The sequence below is a fragment of the Lasioglossum baleicum genome, chromosome 16 (genome assembly GCF_051020765.1).
Source record: "Lasioglossum baleicum chromosome 16, iyLasBale1, whole genome shotgun sequence".
NCBI lineage: Eukaryota > Metazoa > Arthropoda > Insecta > Hymenoptera > Halictidae > Lasioglossum > Lasioglossum baleicum.
Window position 1 is genome coordinate 8953035 of NC_134944.1, and position 24601 is coordinate 8977635.

The 24601-nt window shown below is 42.5% G+C and overlaps 1 protein-coding gene, 1 long non-coding RNA gene and 1 other non-coding gene across 9 annotated transcripts in view; all 3 read left to right on the forward strand.

Annotated features, from left to right (window-relative positions):
* Dora (zinc finger SWIM domain-containing dorado) overlaps positions 1 to 10916 on the forward strand; it is a 130942-nt gene extending 120026 nt beyond the window's left edge. For 6 of the 7 annotated variants that reach the window (XM_076440334.1, XM_076440337.1, XM_076440336.1 and 3 more), the window contains 19 exons: positions 1351 to 1526; positions 1636 to 1946; positions 2311 to 2737; positions 2813 to 3064; positions 3223 to 3525; positions 4011 to 4625; positions 4717 to 4893; positions 4988 to 5174; positions 5368 to 5497; positions 5594 to 5753; positions 5818 to 6017; positions 6109 to 6601; positions 6690 to 6818; positions 6894 to 7110; positions 7334 to 7641; positions 7759 to 7863; positions 7947 to 8314; positions 8467 to 8616; positions 8974 to 10916. In XM_076440334.1, coding sequence (XP_076296449.1) covers positions 1351 to 1526; positions 1636 to 1946; positions 2311 to 2737; positions 2813 to 3064; positions 3223 to 3525; positions 4011 to 4625; positions 4717 to 4893; positions 4988 to 5174; positions 5368 to 5497; positions 5594 to 5753; positions 5818 to 6017; positions 6109 to 6601; positions 6690 to 6818; positions 6894 to 7110; positions 7334 to 7641; positions 7759 to 7863; positions 7947 to 8314; positions 8467 to 8616; positions 8974 to 9040 — 4775 coding nt within the window. In that variant the 3' untranslated portion in view covers positions 9041 to 10916. The remainder of the gene's footprint in view (positions 1 to 1350; positions 1527 to 1635; positions 1947 to 2310; positions 2738 to 2812; positions 3065 to 3222; positions 3526 to 4010; positions 4626 to 4716; positions 4894 to 4987; positions 5175 to 5367; positions 5498 to 5593; positions 5754 to 5817; positions 6018 to 6108; positions 6602 to 6689; positions 6819 to 6893; positions 7111 to 7333; positions 7642 to 7758; positions 7864 to 7946; positions 8315 to 8466; positions 8617 to 8973) is intronic. The other variant, XM_076440339.1, reaches the window with a different exon arrangement.
* On the forward strand, positions 10867 to 17883 carry LOC143216882 (uncharacterized). Its single transcript, XR_013010664.1, has 2 exons — positions 10867 to 11009; positions 11093 to 17883. It is a non-coding gene; the product is annotated as an uncharacterized LOC143216882 (long non-coding RNA).
* Positions 17884 to 22940: 5057 nt separating this feature from the next.
* On the forward strand, positions 22941 to 23022 carry Trnas-aga (transfer RNA serine (anticodon AGA)). The gene has a single exon. It is a non-coding gene; the product is annotated as a tRNA-Ser (tRNA).
* The last annotated feature ends 1579 nt before the right edge of the window (positions 23023 to 24601 follow it).

Consider the following 24601-nt stretch of genomic DNA (forward strand, 5'->3'; position numbering starts at 1 on the left):
TGAATCTTCTTTTGAACAGCCTGACGGAAGCATCATGAGGTCAGCCAATTGATGACGGACTGTAGATCGACAGTTATGAGAATAGACACGAGTCTTGTGAAAAATCCAGCGGCTCCTTACCTGCAATTTTTGCGCGGCGAGAGTATTGTGCAAATTTTCAGGGTGGAAGAACCGCGGCTACATAATTGGAAACCTGACCCTGACGTTTCCCTGTCGTCGAACGATGTCGCAGAATCCTCCGTCTATCCGTCTCTCTGTAAAGCGAAGCTGAAACGAATTTAATGTCGGATCGATGGTAGGAAACGAGCGGAACACAACGGAGAGCCCCGGACCTCCCTTCTCCTCTCTTTCTCTCTTCGATCGATTAGCGAGGGAATCGAGCGTCGCGCGAACTCCAATTTGTTTTCCCTTTGTCTCGGAGAACGAACGTGACAAGAGAGAAAGTGAGAGAGGGGGCTCCATTATCCTGTAATATATTTATGTCCCATTCCATGGCCGAGAGACAGTTTCTTTCGAGAAAACAATTTCCTGTCGACGCCGACTGCGGGAAAGATCGTGGTCGACGAATCTAATTCTCCCTAATTCCATGGTGTTCGCAAGGACGGTTCATTTCCACGGAGCTAATTTACGCGGCAATGGGAAACAGCCGCGACGTTCATGGCTTTGCAAACCCGTTTGTCAGCGATCCGCCACCCTGCGGCTATTGTTTCTTAACGCCGGAGAAAGCGCGCGCGACGGTGCCCCGCTTCTGAAAGGCTCGCTGAAATTCGCTATTTCGTATACCCACCGATTGTCTTCAATTATTTCACTCTATTGCCGATTTTAGTGCCGGTTCGTTCAATTGGAAATGTGTCTAACATCCCGTTAAGCGATGTTCTTGATTTGGTTTGAATTTGGCGCTAAAATTCGTTATAGAGGGCAGGTCGGTCGCACTAAGAGCGAACCTAACCTCGCTTTCAGAGTAAATATCGGGAAAAATCGTTATTGTCATTATTTTAATTATTGAAAATGCATGAATCTTAAAATTATATCATTTAGAAATTTCAATGAAGTCCGATTGTCTCTCCTCCAGCAAGGTTTACTTCGATTTTCCACGGTATTTACATTTACCCTTAGAGCAAGATTAGGTCCGCTCTTAATGCGACCGACCTGCCCTCTACAACTAGTACAGGGCCTTGTTCTCGAGTTTAGCATGGACTTTGGTACCAAATGTCGTAGCCAAATACCGAACCATCATACGATGGCGGACATTGTGTCTTAATCTGCGATTTATTCGAGGACTGACGTTCTCCAGGACCTCTTCGATGCAGCATCCAATTTTCTGTTTAAACGATCGTCTTCTTTGATTAGGGTTCCACTTAAGCGCCACCGTACAGCCACAGGCGATGCTGAACGGCGACAGGCCGCAGTTCAACGTTGCCGTGACGTTCGATCGGCGGAAAATTACGTCCTGCACCTGCACCTGCTCCTCGAAGGCCTATTGGTGCGCGCATGTGGTCGCAGTGTGCCTCCACAGGATACAAATGGTACGAAAAGAATCGCTCAGCCTCTTTAGAAATCGTAGGATCATCTGCGAAAACCCCAAAGCTAACTTTGCTTGAATGTTGAAAATTGATATATCCTTCTGTCTTCCAGCCGACGCAAGTATGCCTGAGAGCTCCGGTTAGCGAATCCCTGTCACGATTGCACCGGGAACAACTGCAGAAGTTCGCGCAGTATCTGATCAGCGAGCTGCCGCAGCAGATACTGCCGACAGCGCAACGTCTTCTCGACGAGTTGTTGTCGGTGCAACCGAGCACCATCAACAGCTACTGTGGCGCGCCGGATCCCACAGCTGGACCGTCGGCGCACGATCAGACGTCCTGGTACCTGGACGAGAAGACGCTCCACGACAACATCCAGAAGATTCTTATCAAGTTCTGCGTGCCCGCTCCGATCGTCTTCAGGTAGACCTCCTCCCAGTACCGTGTTACATATGAGGGATGAAACTGTCAAGGAACCATGTTCCTCCCTTTTTTTTTTAAGGGAGATGGGGAGATTTATTTTACGCACACCCCCCTTCCAGGTCTAGTGACGGTTAGGGGGGTAGTGTGGGACTCACCCTGTCTGAGAAACGAGACTCCCCCTTCTTCTCCCTCCCTCTAGCCGGAGATTGTGGAGTTTGCTGGCCCGCTATTCGCATACTACGCAAACTCTTCATTGGCTCCTCCTTCCACGCCTATTCTTGGCTACTACGAACATGTTCCTACCTGTGAGGAAGTTCGCTACCCGATACCCTAGATCTCTGACCGTCGACGTTTGTGTTCGCAGCGACGTGAACTACTTGAGCACGACAGCGCCGCCAGCAGCCGCGGAATGGTCCTCGCTGCTGAGACCTCTTCGGGGTCGCGAGCCCGAGGGCATGTGGAACCTGTTGTCGATCGTCCGGGAGATGTTCAAGCGAACCGACCGCAACGCGATACCGCTGCTGGAGATCATCACGGAGGAGTGCATGGCCTGCGAACAGATCCTGGTGTGGTGGTTCAATACGAAGGTGTCGTTGCTGAACGGGACCGGCTACGGCGGCAAGAACAACATGAGCAGCACCGTGCACGCCTCCCAGCACGCTTGTTCGTCCCTCTGCGACGAGATCGTTGTTCTTTGGAGATTGGCCGCGCTGAATCCTGGCCTCTCGCCGGCTGAGCGCGAGATGCTTCACAATAGGTTCACCGCTTGGCACATGAAGATCGTCGATAAGGTACCACTTTCACAGTATCCTGGTTTTGATCGATCTCTACGAGGAGCTGGGATCTCAATTTGCTTTTTGTTGAAGGTGAGAAAGAGTCGGGGCAACTCGGTGTCGCACAATCTACACAACAGAAGCAACAACAGCGGCCACAAGGACTCGTTGAAGCACGACCTGGCGGTGTTCACCGGCTTCAAGTCGGCTCTCGAGGCCTGTTACCTGGACTGGGAGGAATACACCTTGCCGGGTATCACCTACACTGCCGGAAGTAATCCCATGTATCATTGTCCGTTCACCTGCTTCCGGCGCGCCGGGGATACCAGGACCGAGGTCAATCAGGTCAGTCGAAGATCCGAGCAAGGATCCTGTCCGTCGGACTCGAAAGAGGGTCGCGAGGAGTCGCGTTGTTGCGCGAGTGGCTACGGAAGCGCCAGGCCGAGAGAACTGTTGGTGGAACGTGAAACGCGACAAGGTAGAACTGTGTCATATTCCGCCAGGTGAACTCGAGCGCGGCTGTTCTGAACTGTCAACCGCCGATGTCTCACCACTATGGAAGACGGACGTTGAACCCGGACCTGGGCGATATCCTGGGTCGGAAACGAATCACCACCAGTGACTTGCTCAGCTTGTACGACCGAGGAGGCGGCGGGGGTGGCGGAGGCGATGGGAACAGGAGTAGCGTCAGCTCCGAGGGTTTCTGCGAGAACGAGACCGACATACCCGACACCTTCGAGCCCCAAGTGGTCCTCGTCAGACGACGCTGCGCTCACCTCAACAATTGTGGGGACACGGACTCGCAGGTAGCCTCTTCTAGACCCAACTGAAAACCCTCGTGTTGTCCACTGTAATTAGAGCGATTCACGGTGCGTTGACAATGGACAAAAATCGTCTATCGTGTTGGTGTCAACGTACTATGCAATCCCTCGATGTTCTTTTTCTGTCCAGTCGGCAAAAATGTCTTTTACATACAAGGTCTGTCCGAAAAGTAATGCGACCACTTTTATTTTAAAAAACTTTATTGGACATATGGGTGCAAATGCTTTGTATGCTCCACGCTGTCAAACTGGCATTCTTTTAGCACATTTATGATCTTGGGAAACAAGAAGAAGTCGCCGGGAGACAAGTCGGGATGGTACAGGGGTTGAGGAAGCATTGTGACATTATTTTTGGTCAGACATTCGCTGTCGTCGATAGGAGAGTCAGAAAAAATTTGGTAGCATTACTTTCCGGACAGTCCATACACATATAACGTGCGTCTTATCTAACGTTTGCGCGAACGTTTCAGGAGGGCGGTGGCAGCGAGTCATCGTCGAACAGCAACGAAAGCCTGAAGAACGCTCAAGACTCGGACAAGCACCGGTCAAACGCCTCGTGCGAGACCCATAGTGATAGTAGCGATAGCAGTAATAACAAGGCCGACGGGGACCTGAAGCGCAGTAGCAGGACGAATCACGAGCACCGGGAGAAGTCGCGGGCAGCTTTGCCAAAGGGAGAGGTCGCTAAAGACAAGCAGCAGGAGTCCGATCTGGAGAAGGACCCGTCCAGAAGGCCGTCGAAGGACGAGAGCTCCTCGTCGAGCAGCGACAGTCCATCCTGCGACGAGTACCACGTCTATTACTACGACCCCAAGGCCGTCGCGACTACCAACGGCACCTCGAAGGACTTCAACAAGGACTCACAGGCTTCGGGTACGCCGAGCGTCAGCACGATTCTCGGTAATCTGATGAAGACGGAGGATCCTTGGGACATACTGTTCGCCAGGGCGGAAGGACTCTACGCTCACGGACACACGAGGGAGGCTTGCCACCTGGGCGTGCAACTCGGAGAAGAGTTGCTGGCCAATCCTCCTAATCTGATGATCAACGAGCCCCGCGCGCCCGTCAAGGGAAAGAAGAAAAAGGTAGAGATTAGATATTCCAATCTCCCTTTTTCCACCTTGTCGGAAATTATCGATAGGTATTAAACACCGTTTGCGCGTCTTCCTGTTCCAGCAACAAGTGAACCCGGCGTCTCATCAGCTCACGTGCCTTGCGTCGGCTACCTTGGCGAAGTGCTGCTTCCTCTGCACGGTCCTCGCGGAAAATCCGGAGTACCACAATCTAGCGTTCAGAGTTGGTCTGTTCGGCCTGGAAATGGCTAGGCCTCCTGCTAACACGAAGCCTCTGGAGGTAAACGAATCTGTCTCGATCCCTTCGGGACAGTCTAGTCGGCTAGACGATCTTTTACGCATCTCTTTTTTATTTATATCTTCGTTTCGTCCAGGTGAAATTAGCTCATCAGGAAAGCGAACTGGTAGGACTCTTGAAGAGGATTCCCCTTGGTGCAACCGAGTTGGCCATCGTCCGACAGAGGGCTGAGCAGCTGAGGGATGGAGTTCTGAGGTCCAGGGGTCACGCGTTGCTACCCCTAATGTTGGCCAGCTTCATATTCGACGCCCTCAACACGACAAGTACGAATCCCTTTCCGCCATTTTCTCTCTGCTGGGATGTATATCACGTACATTGATATCCGACTGGCTCTTCTGGGTATTGGGGGGGTTAACGCGCGTTTTATTTAGGCCAGACGATAATTCTTTCAGACAAGAGAGAGTTAAAGTTTGAACGGTAGAGGCAGAGAATAAAAAATTGTGGAATGATTCGCAGGAGTAAAACACCTGCCCACAGACGTTGACGAGAATCTTGGTTTCGACGCGGCCGTCACTGCTCTGGGACTGAAGGCGAACGTGAGCGAGGCTGATCATCCCCTTCTCTGCGAGGGCACTCGACGTCAGAGGTAACTCGATTGTTGTCAACCTGACTCGCGTTGTCCTGATATAATTCATTCACGCTTCTTGCCGATGTGATAATCTCGCTGTCGTGACTTGTTCAGAGGGGACTTGGCCATCACGTTGCTCGTCCACTACAAGTCAGAGCCTACCAAGGTGGCCAGGATCATGAAGAAACTGCTGGACCCTGACGTTCATCAGCTGATCAAATCACCGATCTCACCTATATACTACTACTCGCGTGGAGCACCGAAGAGCAGCGAGGTAAACCGTTAGATTTCACTTTTCATCGTTGGATCAAAGATTCTACGAGTACATTCCGTTTCAGGCGGACAGATATCTTCCTGACGAAGAGTGTCCCATTCACCCTCTCGTTGGCACGGACGCTGGCAACGGCGACAGCGTGGTTGGCACCAGCAGTAGACCGCATAGTAGCACCAGCGCAGAACTGGAAACCGGAATGAGCGCGTTGACGGTGCAACCGCAGATCGTTCAGCACACTGTGCCTACCAGGACAAAGGAAACAAGGTTCTTCACCATTCGAAAATTTTTACTAGAGCCCCTTGAAGCAAGGTTAACGAGTTAACTGTATCTACCATCTGTTCTTCTTCCTGTTCAGATACAAAAGCAAAAGATTGTATCCATCCATCCCGAATCAGCCATCCGAGGCTGGGGCTCATTTCATGTGCGAGTTAGCGAAGACGGTTCTAATGAAGGCTGGCGGTAGCAGCTCTACGTCGCTGTTCAACCCATCGTCCACTAGTTTGAACCATCACCGTCCACACAGAGCTCTGCACATGTGCGCTTTCCAGCTCGGTCTGTACGCGCTCGGACTGCACAATTGCGTTACACCGAACTGGCTGAGCCGCACGTATTCAAGCCACGTCTCTTGGATCACCGGTCAAGCTATGGAGATCGGAGCGCCGGCGATCTGGTTCCTGATCGACAGTTGGGAGGGACACCTAACGCCACCGGAAGCCGTCAGCATAGCGGACAAGTCCTCGAGAGGAAGCGACCCGAATATGGTGATAGCGGCCGCGGAACTCGCGCTCTCTTGTCTGCCGTACGCCCACGCGTTGAATCCAAACGAGGTTCAGAGAGCCATTTTGCAGGCAAGTGTATTGCGAAAGTCGTTGATGATAAATCACCTTCTTCTTTCTCAAAAATGTTAATGACTCCATCGTCGTCTTCCCATTGCAGTGCAAGGAGCAGAGCGACGAGATGCTGGAGCAAGCTTGCATCACCGTGGAAAACACCGCTAAGGGTGGTGGCGTGTACCCGGAAGTGCTGTTCCAGGTTGCCAAGTATTGGTATGAATTATACCTGAGGGTAAGTAGGTCGCGATCGAAATCTGGCTGCCAAGTATCGTGCACGACGTCGTAAAATATCGATTATCATGTGCAGCACACGCCAGGCGGAGAACAGCAGGATGACATGCCGCACGATCCTCTGCAGCTGGACATAAACGACGTGTTCATGGTGGAGCCTGGACCACCGGTGGACATGTCGAACGGCCAAATGATGCCAGGACCTGCTCAAGCTGTGGTCGTGACCAGCACACAACCACCCCCGCCACCCTATTCCACCCTTCCAGCTATAAATACGCTGGCGACTTCGTTGGGTAACTTGATTTCTATTTGAAATAGAATCAGCTGATCATAGGTCGGCAAGAAGTGCTCGTTTCAGCCGATTTTCGACAGCTGCGCCCCCTTTCTCCGACTGCGCGTCCCGCTCCCCATGAAGATCCTAGTTCTCGAGCCAATTAGGGCGACGAGCACTTTTTGCCTACCTCTAGATGTATAGTGTGTTTCAGCGAGATCGGTGATCTTGATCCTCGGTTTCAGGACTCGGTATGCCGTACGCCATGGGCCCGTACAGCTTCGTTCACCCTCACCACTCCATCACGACGTTCGGTGGACCCATGCCTTCGCACAGGGTGACCCTTCCACCGGCGCCATCGCACATGCAAATGTACCACGCGGCATTCCCGTCCCATCCGGGACATCCTCAACACCCTCAGCATCCTCAGCATCCACACCATCCCTCGCAGACCGCGCAACCGCAGTCTATACCGCAGTACTACACGCCGCAGCCTCCGCCGCCGCCGGGAACTCACCATCTGTTTACTATGCAGCAGCCCATGCCGGTTAACGTACGTAATTTCTTATTCTTTTATCGATCGTCGTCGCTAGACTGTGGACGACTAGCGCAAACATCCACAGTCTAATTGCTGACAATAATTAATTGGACGGGCTCGTTTTGCTTGAAGGTGCAGGCAGGAGTGACGGCGTCCATTCCCGGTCAGAACAACATGCCTGGGTCGGCGCTGGTGCAAGCGCAGCCCATGATTTCCACCGTGAGGCCGCAGCCTCAGGTACGCTCAATCAGGCACTCACAATTCTTTTTATAGTCTGTCCTTCGAATCGACCTCTGACAATCTTCAAATGTTCGCTACAGGTTCATAGGCAGACCCAGACGTTTAGTCCGTACCAACTGCGTGCCCTTGTCTCAGCCTATCGCGTGGGGATGCTGGCCTTGGAGACTCTAGCTCGCAGAGTTCACGACGACAGACCGCAGGCGAAATACGCGCGGAATCCACCTTACGGAGAGGATGTCAAGTGGCTGTTGAGAGTTTCGAAACGCCTCGGCACCCAATACCTTCATCAGCTTTGCGTCTGCACCGTGAACAGCATCGTCAGCCCGTTCGTTCTCCACGACGTTGTGCTGGAGGCCGCGCAGTATCTAGCTAGAAATAATCCGGCCCTCGTGCTGCAGCATCTTAGATCGGCTTTTCTTGCGCCTCTTGTTCACAAATGCCAACAAATGTTAGTTTCGCTTTTCTCTCTTTTGGCTCTTTGCACTCGAAGACACGTTTCGAAGAATGTCTTTAAATAGTTTTAGAAAGGACAGTCGAGTGCAAAGAACGAATGTTTATCGTTCCGTTCTTTCCCTAACCGGTTTGCAATGTTCGACACAGGTACATCCAGTGCATGCATCAGAAATTGTATCATTTGATGGCTGGCGACTACGAGGAGTTCGCCAACGTAGTCTGCGCTGCCAGGGCAGCGTTTCACATCACTCCCGAGGGACCCGTTCAGTTCAAGGAGTGGTTACAGTCTATCAAAAGGTAACTCGATAGACGATGTGTACACTGATCGTCGTTTAATCGAGCGTTCGATCTTCATCCTCGTCCTCGCAATCGTTTTCATTCGTTGAATTTGTACAGTGTTTTCTCGGTAAATGTCCCAAATTTCTGGCCTTTAAAGGTCAGAGATAGTGTCCCTGGCCGATAATTGTCCTCGACCGGACTCGTGTTTTGGACAATTATCGAGAAATCACTATAACCCGAGGACCATGGTCCAAGGGCAATAAGATCAACGACAGTCTTGCACAATATAATCCTCTATTCAGAGGACTAACAACAAGATGGTCGACGATCTCTGTATGAATGTAAACTAAAGAATGGTTTTCTTTATTATTGTAGATCTCAGTCTTGTAACAAAGAGCTGTGGGCACAAATCAATGCGGCGTTACAGCAGAATGGCAAATGACACAGAGCGGAGCCAGGCGTGACGTGGCTCAGCACCCTTCCGCATCCTCCGCCACCACCTCCACCGACGACGACGACAACGACGACAACGACAACAGCCACACCCCTTCTTCAGCACCAGCATCCCTGTCATTCTCATTCTCATCCGCAGAGCATCGTGTGTATCGTTCACGGGCTGGCTAGCCTCGACAAGCTGGATCAGGATCTCCACAACAGCGACGTGCACCGTCGGCACGCGACCACCACGCAGGTCGTCTCGTCCTCCTCGTCGTCGTCGTCGTCGTCGTTCGTCGTCTCGAACAAGCACCGGACCATCAGGGCGAGAGACGGCCGATAATTAGTTGTTCCGGTAGCGGAAGTGGAGGGAAATCGAGAATCGATCCCAACTGGCAGCAGCAGAAGCAGCAGCAGCAGCAGCGCATAATTCTGATCTTAGTTATTAAATGTGTCCGGAAAAGAAAAAAAAACATGACTCACTTGTAATTGTAAACTGTAATTAAACGACGATGTGCGAATGATAGGGGAGGGCGAAAAGGAATAGAACAAAAAGAACAGAGAAAAAGGAAAACAAAAAGAGAGAGCAGAGAAAAGGGAAGGTCGTCAGAAAGAAGACAGTTTTTCAGAGTTTTCCGCTTGAATCGTTCACCGATACTCACACACGCGCCCATACACACACATGAATACACACACAGAGTTTTTCCCCGGGGGTTTATCGAGAGAAAAGCGATTATTAAAGGTAGCATAACTATATCGTAGACGCGTCGCGGAGGCACTTCATCTTCATCTTCTTTTCTTTTCGCATAATAGAGACAGGATAGAAAGGAGAGAAACACAGGGAGTATACAGATACATACGCGCATGTATACACACGAAGAAAAAAAAAGTAGAAAAAGAAAGAAAGAATAGACGGAAAGAGGGAACGGGACACACGGAGGATGAAAAGGGAAACACAGAGAACGATGTGTTATTATTATTATTAGAAACGTAGAGAATGGGATCGGTAAATCAAAATTTATTAGGGTTTCTCTCTCCGAACGTGCGAGACTCTCTCAACAAAAGACAGAGACGAGGACCGACGACCGAGACAATGGACAGAGGACAAAGGCAGACGTTACACGCTATACACACGGCATGCGCATACACACAGACACACACACATATACGTGCAGCCAAGGAAGAGTAAGTTTGACGGGATGAATCATGGTTGGTTCACGGAACACACACGCGGTAATCGTTTCTGTTTAGTTTAAGACTTCGAGACACGTGTTTAGCCGCGGTTAGATAGGAAATTTTATTTTTCATTCACATAGATAGGATGAATTCTTGCGTCTTATTTTATATTTGTAAACAAGGTAAACAAATTTTAAATATCGATAACGAACGTCTATTTATATAACGACGATATAAGGTCACAGATCCAATACGATAAGTGATATAATTACTTAATATTCTCGTGGTCGACGAACAATTTTTATAGTAAAGGTAAACGTTTTTACTTTTTCCTTTCACCCGATAAAACGGAACCAAAAAAAAAAGAAGAAATGATAAAGAAAAAAGAATGGCGACAGACCTCACGATCCGAGACCACTTTTTCTCCCCTCTTTCTCTCTCGTTTACTTTGCTATCGATTATACAACTTCGTTTTTCCTAATTAATCTTTTTTTGCCTTCTTTATTTCAGTAATCTCTTTTTTTTGTATTACGATTATTATTATTACGATTATTACTATCATTACATCGTAGGCGTATATTATACACGTTCGCAAAACAATATTCTCTCGTTTCTTGTCATCACCGACAATCCGTAAACGAAATGATCTCTGTAATTTTTAAATTAAAATAATTTGAAATATAAATAAAGCAAAATTATATAGCTGATGTTACACCTTCGAACTTGAGCCACCCACGCCCACGCAATGCCAGCCAATTCCATCGAGCAGTTCCACTGCGCGAACAGACGCACTCTCTTTGGTTCGTATCGTTTCCCATTCACTTTCTCATCGATGCTACCTTTTTTTCTAACGGAAGAACGCTTTCTGTTTGTTTCCTTTCAGTTGACAGTCGAACGCACGTGGCTCCGATTCATCTATGTATTCATCGAACATCCACAGAAGACAGAGCTTGGAAACTGTTATTACAATATCAATTGAAATCTCGAAAACGGTTTCGAAAAACCTTTCGGTAAAGTTGCCGATGACGTGGGTCTTCACTGATTTCGATCACCTTAAATATGTTATAAAACTCGACATTTTGAAGAACTTTTTCGTTTGAAATTGTTGGTGGTCGGCTCTAAGTTCGGAGATATTAGCAAAAATCTTTTGTAAGTTTTAGTTACGTTCGGATTAGTCCGGGTTATGAATTTACAAGTAAAGTTTTTAGCACATATCTTGTAGACTAAAGCCGACCGCCAAAAAATTTAACCCCTTGCCGTATTTTAACGAGTCACTCGTCACATTTTAAACAAAGTTTAACAAATATGAATGTTATGCGTTTCTTTTTAAATGAAATAAAATTTGATTCGCTTGTAAAATAAGGTAGCCATACAAAAAATATAAATTTTCTTTTTTCCTCTACGATATTTTTGTAACTGTAAAGAAAATGGTACGGCAAGCTTTAACCCTCATACGTTCCCCAGGGTGAAAATTCATCAATTTACTATTCTTACATACTGTAAGATAATTAATCTCTTTCTGTTTATGTTGCGAGATGTACTTCTTTAAAGTGTGACGCTATAAACATGAACGAAACATAACCTGCTGTTTTTAAAGTGTAAAATACAAATAGGTGATATAAATACTATTCTAGACTTTTATATGCAACTATTTCTGAGGAACGTATGAGGGTTAAAGAGAAATATTGTTCAGAATGATGGTCTTGACAACATATGGATTTACAAGTAAAGTTTTTAGCAAATATCGCACCCCTGCAAGAAAAGGGACACAAATAAAACTTATGTATACAAATTTTTCAATGACATAACCTTAAAATTGCCATTTTTCGACTTGTGTCACTTTTCTTGCGGGGTGCGATATCTTGTAGACTAAAGCCGACCGTCAGAAATTTTAAAGGAGAATGTTATTCAGATTGATGACCTTGACAACTACCTAAACCTCATTGAAATCGGAGAGGACCCATATTATCGGCAAATTAACCAAACTTTTATTACGGGCAACCGAAATTTGCAGCTGTTATCCGCTCCTATTTTTTGCTTTCGATGTTTACTTAATAGAGAAGGTCAATATAATAGACTTAACTGCGCGTATTAAAATTCCTGAAATATATTTGGGACCTTGGCACCTTCGTACCTGGAAATTTCGGTTCCTCGTAAAACAGTTATAAATAGACTGTGGATCTTTATGAAGAAATTGGTTGCACGGAATATAAAACAATAAAAGTAATGTTGCTTTCAATGTAACAAAGTCGTTAAGGGATGAAATCGATTTTCATGTTATTCCTGCTTCGCACAATCAATGCAAAACATTTTTATTATGCATAAAGATCCACAGTCAATAAAGTGTTTTCAAAGAACCGTTTCATTTCAAGCTCTGCTAGAAATAAAGTAAACATTCGGTGGCTCCAGAAATGTCACGAGAATGTCGAAACAAATTAGTGCCGCGGATCGGTCGAATCGTACCCGGTTTTCTGATGCTGCTCGTTCAAACCAATGCCAGGATAACAATGGGTTTCTAGACAGTAATCGCGTCCAGAGCGGTAGGACAACAGGGAACACGCGGAAACAGACGAAGTAAACGTCAAATGGCACTGCCACTAATTAACAATACCGCGTACGCGGTCTTGAGAAAAGCAATATTAAGCGTAAACGCGTTCCAAAGCGATACTGCGATCAGTAACACCGTAGTATCCTCTCGTACACCTGTCAAGTTGAGGCTCGAGGCATTTTCAAGTGAAACCGAAGAAACGCTAGAAAACATTTTCCATCGTGGAACCTAACTTTCCAAGTATGTATGTATATTTCAATATTATACACGCGCGACTGTACTTTATTTTTACCGACGTCGACATTTTTGGAACATCGTCCAGTCACTTTTATGGGTAAACTTTACTTTACCAGACTCGAAATGTGTGCCTTTCTCCTATAAATTATGATGTATTTGGTATGTAATCCAGTAGATTTGTGCCCGGAGCGGCAGGAGATCAAAGTTTCGATCCTGTAGGGTCAATGGTTCAGCAGCATTCAGGAATTATGCTTGCTTAAAGTTGTGCATTTTTCAGTGTTTTTGACAGGCAAGGGCGCCGCCATATTGGCCAGATTGGTTCCTAATCCTAATCAACTCAGTAAGCGGCAAAAACACTGCAGATTGCTCAACTTTAAGCAAGCATGACTCCTGAACGATCCCACGGGATCGAAATTCGATCTGCAGCTGGCCCGGGTACAAATCTACTGCATTACATACCAAATACATCGCAATTTATAGGAGAAAGACACAAATTTTTAGTCCGGTAAAGTAAGAGCAGCCATTTTTATCGGTACACAGGGTGGTCGCGTCATTACCAGCGTCTTTCTCGAAAACTATTGTTACAGGAGAAAGCTATACTGTTTTTTGAGAGCAATGTAATGGTGTGTGTAACTTTTTTTGTTAGAACTTCAGGTGATCTTCAATTTTTTAAATGGAATGCTGTGTACAGTGAGCCACGAAAGTATTCGAAATGCCCTTTAAAACAGAATAACTTTTTTATAATTGTACCAAACGACCTGATTTTTTATAATCAATTAGAAGCATTAGTCTATGAAATGATACGCAAAGAAGATTTTCCAAAAATTACAATTTACAAGGTTGTGCATGCAAAAATAAAGAAAAAAGCATTTTCTAAAACTTTTTTATTTGGGCCCTTAATGTGAAAATTTAAAATATATGTTTTGTAGATCTATGCGAGTTATACACATGCTGAAAATTTTATCAACAAGTTTAGTTACAAGTGGTTAAATGTGGTGAAAATCATAGTTTTTCGCGACTTTTGGTCAGTTTCTGCTTAAAATCCACAGATTCTTGCATCTTTCGATGCGTGTAGTTTTTTTTTCTGCGTCAACCGATTTCGATGAAATTTTCAGAGCACGTGTACAACTAACATACATCTACAAGACGCATATTCAAAATTTTCATTGCGGGCTCTAATAAAAAAAGTTATAAATGGTGCCTCTTTTACTTTCCCATGTAATTCTTAGTTCTTTTTATTCAAATTGATGAGTTAACATTTACATCTGAAGTTTCTCGGTTGTGTGTGTTTCATTGCAAAAATAAAAGTCACGAAGCTTCGCGAAAATTTATCTAGAAATAACAGAACAGTATAACTTTTTTCGGGACAACTGTGTCAAATTGATTGGGTTAATCAATTTTGATGATCAATTTGATGATGAGGGTTAAAAACAAAAATTACGGACATTTTCCTCTTTCTTTACATTTTCTTTATCTGGCTAGTAATGAAGGCGAACATCCTGTGAACATGATTGTGTTGCTACAATTTTCCCGAGCGATTTTCTGTCAGACGAAACACTAGTCGAGCCTCTTAACCGCTGTCGCGATTTCCGCATTCGTTGTGCAACACGATCGTTACATAAATCATTCGTGTCACGTTCCGCAGTATTCGTTTGAGGAGCTCGTTGAAATCTAAATAAACTTTGATCCGATCCGACGGAAACTTTAGCTGGAACTTGAATCTCGAATTCTCTCGGCTCGTTTCTTACGTTTTCCCACACGATCGGACAGAGAAATGTCTCGAAGCCGAACCGAAATTCGACTCCTCCGGTTCGTTCGGAATTAGAAATCGAAGCTATTCGATCGACCGTCGAAATGCAGAGAAGGAAACGGAGCAGAGAGGCAGAGTCTTATCGTGTTTCGTTTCGTTTCGACGATGTCTGAAACTTTCCTTTGCCGGCGATTGTCCATCGAAGGATAACAATTGATATTCGATGATCGACGAGCCGTCGGACGATTAAGATAAATGTTTTCGTTCGTAGTAATCCGCAGGGGCGGGCGGGTACCCGAATATTTCGGCTAGTCGAAGTCGGAAGCCCGAATATTGTGTCTCGCGGGTTTCCTCAATCTGATTTTATACGCATTCTTTCAGATTTATATAAATGTTTTCGTGTTTTATGTAAATGAAATCAGATTTTAAAAATCTATATCAAGACAAGAAATCAGTGCATCGCATTGTATGCGTCGACATTTTTGGAACATCGTCCAGTCACTTTTATGGGTAAACTTTACTTTACCGGACTCGAAATGTGTGCCTTTCTCCTATAAATTATGATGTATTTGGTATGTAATCCAGTAGATTTGTACCCGGGGCGGCTGGAGACCAAATTTTCGATCCTGTTAAAGTTGAGCAAGCATAATTCCTGAACCATTGATCCCACAGGATCGATACTTCGATCTGTAGCCGCCCCGGGTACAAATCTACTGGCTCACATACCAAATACATTATAATTTGTAGTTAGTTATATAATTTCGCTTGAACTTCGGACCCGATTTCATCTTCAGGTACCCGTATATCACGAATTTTCGGATCCTGACCCGAAACCCAGGGGAAATACCCGACCCGAATTTCCGGGTATCCGCCAGCCCTATTAATCCGTACACGGGGTGGTTCTAAGCTTTCGATCGCTCGCACAATGCTGTTTTCTCCGTAGAAAGATTCGTTGCTCGATACTCTACTTGATAGCGAACCTAATCGGCCGTTCCTTCATTCATGCGTTCTCTCCTTTCCCGCGTTTCGACGAGAACATTTCCGAAATTCCGGAGAGGGCCACACAGCGTGGACTCCATTTACAGCCGCCCCGTATGTACATAATATAAATATGAATATTAATATGAATATATGAATATGAATATGAATATGAATATTAATATGAATATGAATATGAGTATGAGTATGAATATGAATATGAATATGAATATAAATATGAATATATACTAGAGTATGATTAGAAGTATGCACAAGTATATTCGCGAAATCACTGGCACCGCTTCCGGCGGCAGTATCCGATCAGCAGAATCCACGCTCTCGTGTCAAAGTACATTACGTTAGGGCTGTTACTTTCCTTCGAAGCTTCGAAACTTTGAAACGTCGAAACTTTGAAACTTCGAAACTTAGAAACGTCAAAACTTAGAAACGTCAAAACTTAGAACGTCAATACTTAGAAACTTTGAAACGTCGAAATGTTGAAATTTTGAAACTTCAAAACTTTGAAGCTTCGAAACTTTGAAACGTTGAAACTTCGAAACTTTGAAACGTTGAAATTTTGAAACTTCGAAACGTTGAAATTTTGAAACTTTAAAACTTTGAAGCTTCGAAACTTCGAAACGTCGAAACTTTGAAACGTCGAAACTTTGAAACGTCGAAACTTTGAAACGTCGAAACTTTGAAACGTCGAAACTTTGAAACGTCGAAACTTTAAAACGTCGAAACTTCGAAACGTTGAAATTTTGAAACTTCGAAACGTTGAAATTTTGAAACTTCGAAATGTTGAAATTTTGAAACTTCGAAATGTTGAAATTTTGAAACTTCAAAACTTTGAAGCTTCGAAACTTTAAAACGTTGAAACGTTGAAATTTTGAAACTTCGAACGTTGAAATTTTGAAACTTCGAAATGTTGAAATTTTGAAATTTCAAAACTTTGAAAAGCTTCAAAACTTTAAAACTTTGAAGCTTCGAAACTTTGAAACGTCGAAACGTCGAAACTTCGAAACGTTGAAATTTTGAAACTTCGAAACGTCGAAATTTTGAAACTTTGAAGCTTCGTAACTTTGAAGCATCGAAACTCTGAAACGTCGAAACTTCGGAAAAGTAACAACCCTAGTTTACGTGTGAACCACATGTACATAGAAGGAAAATATCGCGAAAGTAACAACCTCGAAATTCAATCGACATTTAAACAAATCAATCGAATCTGTACGACAACGTACGTGTAGAACAGAGTCCATCCGTTATTCAGACGTTTCGTAAAATGATCGGATGAATATTCCGCCGCAGTCGGTACTCGCATTTGGTTTCGCACCTGCGTGTTATGCGTACGACACTGTCCAACAAATTCAACTTCTTTTTGCGTCTGGATAACCAGTTCTTCGAACACTATCTCAACAACAAATTTCTCCATAATATCACAAAAAAGAATACACTGTCGTTGTATTTTGTATTCATGTAAAAATCATTCATACCACGACCGGTCAAATGATCGGTGTTACATTTTTTATTTTATAATCGTCGAGAAGTTGCAAGAATATATATAATTCTATCAGAAATATTATTGGGTAGGCAAGAAAGTAATTTCGGTATTTTAAGGTGAAATAAAAAAGTCAATTTTTCTATTCAAGCAATGAGCTTTAACCAGTAAAATATTTTCCATCTTATTCCACGATCTTTTGCCATTTTTCTGGTAGCTTTATAATTCCGCGCTTATAAAACTTCAATATTTTCCCAAAATTGGTTTTTATTTCACCTTGGAATACCGAAATTACTTTCTTGCCAACCCAGTATTAAACGAATTTCTTAAATCAAGCACGAATTGCAAAAGAATTGGCAAAAAATTTAACTAAATTCAGTGTTGCAATTCCTATAAAACAATGTTTATATTAATAATTAATATTAAACGAATTTCTTAATTCAAGCACGAATTGCAAAAGAATTGGCAAAAAATTTAACTAAATTCAGTGTTGCAATTCCTATAAAACAATGTTTATATTAATAATTAATATTAAACGAATTTCTTAATTCAAGCACGAATTACAAAAGAATTGGCAAAAAATTTAACTAAATTCAGTGTTGCAATTCCTATAAAACAATGTTTATATTAATAATTAATATTAAACGAATTTCTTAATTCAAGCACGAATTGCAAAAGAATTGGCAAAAAATTTAACTAAATTCAGTGTTGTAATTCCTATAAAACAATGTTTATATTAATAATTAATATTAAACGAATTTCTTAATTCAAAAAAATGCAAAAAAATGTTCATAAATCCAGTGTTGACATTTTGATAAAACAATGTATAGCATTCGCGTTTTGTGTTCGGTACGGTTAATGTCGAATTTGGCAAAATGAGAAGCTACTTTTGGGTGCGTTTTTTGACTGGTTACTAAACGCAAGATCAGTGTTGGACAGTGCGATAGCGTTTATCTATAGCCGTAGAGGTCTGGCTAGCCTACATAGCGTTAAGTTTAAAGGCGACACGGTGATCCGGTATTTTTCGGATCGAGGATCGTTTCTCGAAAGGGTTGGAATGATATTCAGACCAGAGTAGAGCAATAGTCAACTAACATTTAAAAATGACTAATAGTCTTCCTGAATATTAGTCAAAGCAAAATAGTCATTAGTAAAAACTTTTTGATTAGTCAGTGACAACTGGACTGTGGATTTGATGCATTTATGACAAAAATGGGTACGTACAATTTCAAACAATGCAGGTATTAAAAAGATCTAAAGCCACTAGTGTATTAGTTTCACTTTAACAAGATAATTAAAAGAAGAATGAAATTGTTATTTGGCTCCTGTGTCTTGCAGTGAATGCAAGCATTTTTTATTTTGCATAAAGATCCGCAGTCTAGTGATAACTAAATGTCAAATAAATTAGCCACAGCTCTAAGTAATCGTTAGCTATTGCTTAATAATAAATTAGTAGTTGATGATCAGTCATCAGTCACTATTCTACGATTAACATACATTGATATTATTAATTAGTTATCACTAACTAATCAAAAAGTTTTGACTAATGACTATTTTGCTATGATTAACATTCAAAAAGACTATTGGTCATTTTTAAATATTAGTTTGATTATTGTCCTACTCTGATTCAGACGAGCGCGAACCGATTCCATCCCCTGCTCGGGGATGAGCAGCGAGAATCGGCGACAAGGGGAATTTTATTAAAGAAATTAACGTAGAGAACCGCTAGATTTTCTTTCCGCTCGACGCGACGCGCGTTTCCCTTCGACGACAGCTGGCGAGAATAGTTAGTGACACGTGTGAGATGTATAATACTCGAGAAAGAGAAAGAGAGAGAGAGCGCAGCGCTGATTATCGCAGTAGAATTGTAACAGGCGTGTCGCGAACAAGTCTGGGAAACTATCGATTATATTATTCGCTTCCAATTGTCGCGTGCGACTCTGAACTCGGAACGTTTTCCAGACCGGATCTGATCATTTTCGTTTTCCGACCGCCCACGTGCGTCACGCGAACGTTCTGTATCGATAACGATCGTAGAAGAGAAGCGGCACGAGTTATTAACAAAGAAAAAAAAAAAAGAGAAAATATATTCGGGGAGCGACGAAATATCTATATATTTTTACACTCGATTGAAAAAAACGAATCGAAGAAAATTTCCGAGGAGAATGTGGGCAGCGAGAGTGCGAGAGAGAGAGAGAGTGAGAGTGAAAGAAGAGAGAGAGAGAGAGAACGAGTGTTTCCTCCGAATTTGCGAAGAAGTATCTGGTCCTTTGTGAATTAGAAACCTCCCTGGAAAACACCCGACACCCCTGCTCGGATAAAAGTACACGCGTGCGTTTTTACAAATAGAGATACAAGTCTCTCGGAGTCCCTTATCAGCGCTTCGAACACTGAAAAACATGCTTCGTCAACGCTCTATCTAGTTGTGTGTTCTATCGGAACCCTGTTTTTCTCAACGATCGTGCTAGATTTCTTTTTCTCGATGATAAACGAAGGAACTTGGATCAGAGTTGGGCAAAACATTTTATCTATTAGGTGGGAAAGAATAAGTTTCTGCGCGGTTTTTATTGTAAAATCAAAACAACAACTAGCATCTTTTGAAAATATTCAAAAGCCATAAACGATCTTTATGCAAAATCGAAATTTTCTACGTAAAGTATAACAAACTGAAGTGAAATAAAAATTGATTTTCTCTTTCTCAGTATGTTCTCAATGGGTTGAAAATAATGTAACAGTACTTTCAAATTTCTCTAAGGTTTTTACTGTTTTATATTGCTCCTATTCATTTTTTTCCCCCGTAAATCCATAAAATCCGCTGTCTACTGATTAGATACCGACACATTTAATAATGTAAATAATATCTTGAATAATATGCTGTAGCAATTTTTAGTGGCTCAGAGTCGCCATTCGAGTGCTAAGGGTTGGAACTATAAATTAATATATTAGGTTGGGGAAAAAGAAATCCATCATTTTTCCGTTTGAGATAACGTAAAAATAATGGATTTCTTTTTCCCCAACCTAATATTAGCGAGCAAAGAGAGAGGGGGGGGAAGGGAGAGAGGGAGAATGGACATTTAGAGAATATTTCTAAAGAAACATTAGCAAGTTGTTGAAAGAAATGCAATAAATTGGCTGCACAAGGGTTAATCCGGTGAACTCGAACCGGTAGATGGAGCGTTGAACCACCTGGAACTCTTATTAGTATTAAAGCGAGATACGATTACGATCACTTGCGTTCGAGCATCGCTACGAGCTGCATCGTGATCCCTCGATCACCTGTCTCCGCAGCTTCGAGCGAGCACACCTTGAGGAACTTCCGGTCGTCTAGCCAACGATTGTACACCAGATCGACCGAAATTCTTTTCCCTTTTAAACGAATCGATTTTGCTTTGGATCGTTCACCGACGCTCACCTTCAGTGTAACGTCTATTGTTATTAATAATACGCGAACGGGAGCCGCTCATTCGCCAAATCGATCAACTCCGTAATCCTACTTGTTAGAATTATCGATTCAGTGGCGCACCCAGGGGGGTGTAACAACAAAAAAATGTTCAGCTTCCATAATTAAAATCGTACAATAGCCCTGGGTAGCATTGACAGATATTTTGGCTAAAAAAATCAAGGTAATTCAATTTTATTATTACGCAAAACCTAGGGCTGCCTGGAAACATTTGCTACGGGGGCCGCGCTGGCTTAATTCGGCCCTGCTGGGGGCCCCAACTATGCAGTTATAACGCGCTACTGTACATTAGCAATTCTTGCATCAGGCCACAAAATTTTATCCGTTCAACTCGCCGCCTCCCCCCCCAAAATTAAATCCTGAGTGCGCCACTGTCAGTGTTGGGCAAATTTTATTTTAAATAATAAATAAACGTGTGATTTTAATTGCAAATAATAACTAAACTTTTTATTCAAATAAAAGTAATTTAAATAATTAGAAAAGTGATGTATTTATTAATTCTTATTTGCAAATAAAAGATTAATTATTATTTGCACTGAGGTGGAAATCAAATAAATAGTTTTTGGTCTTCTCTTAATTCTTGTCGATACAAATAATAATTGAAATTGTATTTTTAAGTAACAATTAACTTTATTATTTTATATACATATAAAATAATCCTATTTAGATTTGGATTGAGGTGGAAATCAAATAAATAGTTTTTGGTCTTCTCTTAATTCTTGTCGATACAAATAATAATTGAAATTGTATTTTTAAGTAACAATTAACTTTATTATTTTGTATACATATAAAATAATCCTATTTAGATTTGGATTGAGGTGGAAATCAAATAAATAGTTTTTGGTCTTCTCTTAATTCTTGTCGATACAAATAATAATTGAAATTGTATTTGTAAGAAACAATTTTTATTATTTGAAATAATTCTATTTAGACTTGCTCAAGTAATAAATAATTATTTTCGCTTTTTATTTGAATATCCAAATAACAAATATAACTTGTTATTTAAATAATTCTTTATTTGTTGCCCAACACTAGCCACTGTATCGATTCGACTATAAATACAGTATTAGACGATTCACAGCTGTTAACACTAACCGTACCATGACCGGTTTTACATTTTTCATTTCATTTTTATTTATAATTTTGTAAAGATGCTTTTATTAGAAATTATTAAATGACTTTCTTCATTCAAGTACTTACTTACATATTCTTATAAAAATTGCAAGAAATTTAAATGAATTCAGTGTCGTCATCTTGATAAAACAATGTACACTAGTCTTATTTCGTGCTCGGTACGGTTAGTGTTAAACAAAGCGTACAAGTTAGAGCTGAATTCTCTTTTCGAATAGATACACAGGAGACAACATAGATCTCCGTTAATCCTTTCGGTCATGGCGTCCTCATATATGGACATACTAAATAAATGCTTGGTGTATCTAAATTCGGTAGATCTCCTTGTTTGATAAAATTTGCAGATATTTTATACAACTGAAAGATCACAATTTAATTCAAAGAATGCTTAGCAAAGCCATGATTTTTTTCGAGGAATAAATAATTCGTGACCGAAGGGGTTAAATAAAATGAGAAATCTCGAGAAAGGGTTGGTCGCTTTGGCCCGTGACCGGATCAAAGATGGATGTGTGGAGGAGAGGGAATTTGGAGAGTTCGGCTGATTGTTGGTCTCGACACCTCGACAGCGCGTGGCAGAAAGAGGAGAAAGGAGGCGTTTCCGAATTGTAAATCCGATTTGCCGGGTTGCTGTCTATAGTTGCGAAGGACGAGCCGCGTGGTTGCGTTCCGAAGGCGACACCTCTTCATTCGTATTCTCAATTCTCATTCCGTCGAGTCCTGTCGGCTGCGACGCGCGACGGGGACAATCTTTTTCGAGTACATCGTCGAACGAGATCCAGAGTCTCGTGGATGGCAGACCACTTGGTGCACTGTATTTGATTCAACGTAGATATCAATGTATCAATAACATCTACCGAATACACACATCTCGATTTATAATTGCGTCCTTCGTCTGTTATCTTTCTATTGTATCGAATACGATGAAATACAAGTTTTGATTTCACTGAACACACAGCTGTACCTTTATTTAACCCAACATATTATTCCTTCCATCCTATTTCGTTTATCATTGACGTTTATTCGATCGATATTCAACACGAAGGCGAGAAGAACATTTTCCTTGTATCCAATGTCATATACCTGTGGCCTACTGTACAACATGCAGTTTGAGAGAATCCAACTTCGTGGAGCAGTCGTGGCCGAGTGGTTAAGGCGTCTGACTAGAAATCAGATTCCCTCTGGGAGCGTAGGTTCGAGTCCTACCGACTGCGGTGGTTGCACAATCTTTTTTTTTTGCTTCTTTATTTCATTATTTTAACATTTTCGATACTGTCACACAATTCCTTTAATTATTGGATAATAAGAAAAAATTTAGTTATACTATTGACTCCTTTAAAAATTTTCTACCGTCTGACTTGTCGTTGACTTATACTACTGAAATTCGAATACCTCCTTCGACATCATGTTCTCCTAATACAAAGTTCAATTTTCGGGATTTTCGAAAATTTTCGCCAATTTTCGACCGTCTGACTTGTCGTTGACTTATACTACTGAAATTCGAATACCTCCTTCGACATCATGTTCTCCTAATACAAAGTCCAATTTTCGAGATTTCCGAAAATTTTCGCCAATTTTCGACCGTCTGACTCGTCGTTGACTTATACTACTGAATTTCGTGCCACCTCCTTCGATTTCATGTTCTCCTAATACTTTCTCAATTTTCGAGATTTTAAAAAATTTTCGGCCGTCTGACTTGTCGTTGACTTATACTACTGAATTTCGTGCCACCTCCTTCGATATCCTGTGCTCCTGATACTTTCTCAATTTTCGAGATTTTCGAAAATTTTCGGCCGTCTGACTTGTCGTTGACTTATACTACTGAAATTCGAATACCTCCTTCGACATCATGTTCTCCTAATACAAAGTCCAATTTTCGAGATTTCCGAAAATTTTCGCCAATTTTCGACCGTCTGACTTGTCGTTGACTTATACTACTGAATTTCGTGCCACCTCCTACGATATCATGTGCTCCTGATACTTTCTCAATTTTCGAGGAAATTTTTCGAAAATCTCGAAAATTGAACTTTGTATTAGGAGAACATGATGTCGGAGGAGGTATTCGAATTTCAGTAGTATAAGTCAACGACTAGTCAGACGGCCGAAAAATTTTAAAAATCTCGAAAATTGAGAAAGTATCAGGAGCACATGAAATCGAAGGAGGTGGCACGAAATTCAGTAGTATAAGTCAACGACAAGTCAGACGGCCGAAAATTTTCGAAATTCTCGAAAATTGAGAAAGTATCAGGAGAACATGATATCGAAGGAGGTGGCACGAAATTCAGTAGTATAAGTCAACGACAAGTCAGACGGCCGAAAAATTTTAAAAATCTCGAAAATTGAGAAAGTATCAGGAGCACATGATATCGAAGGAGGTGGCACGAAATTCAGTAGTATAAGTCAACGACGAGTCAGACGGTCGAAAATTGGCGAAAATTTTCGGAAATCTCGAAAATTGGACTTTGTATTAGGAGAACATGATGTCGAAGGAGGTATTCGAATTTCAGTAGTATAAGTCAACGACTAGTCAGACGGCCGAAAATTTTCGAAAATCTCGAATATTGAGAAAGTATTAGGAGAGCATAATAGTAAAGGAGGTAGTTCGAATTTTCTCAAATTTTATAAATTTGTGTCGAGTATAAGTAGGAAGAGGTATAGTATGAGGGGTATGTAAGAGGAATGATTATGTACAGGGTGGAGAAAGTAGAACACATTGAGTACTGTATAATTAATATTCTTTATTCTTGACCAAATAAATTACAATATTATATACAAATTTTTCACTTTGGATTA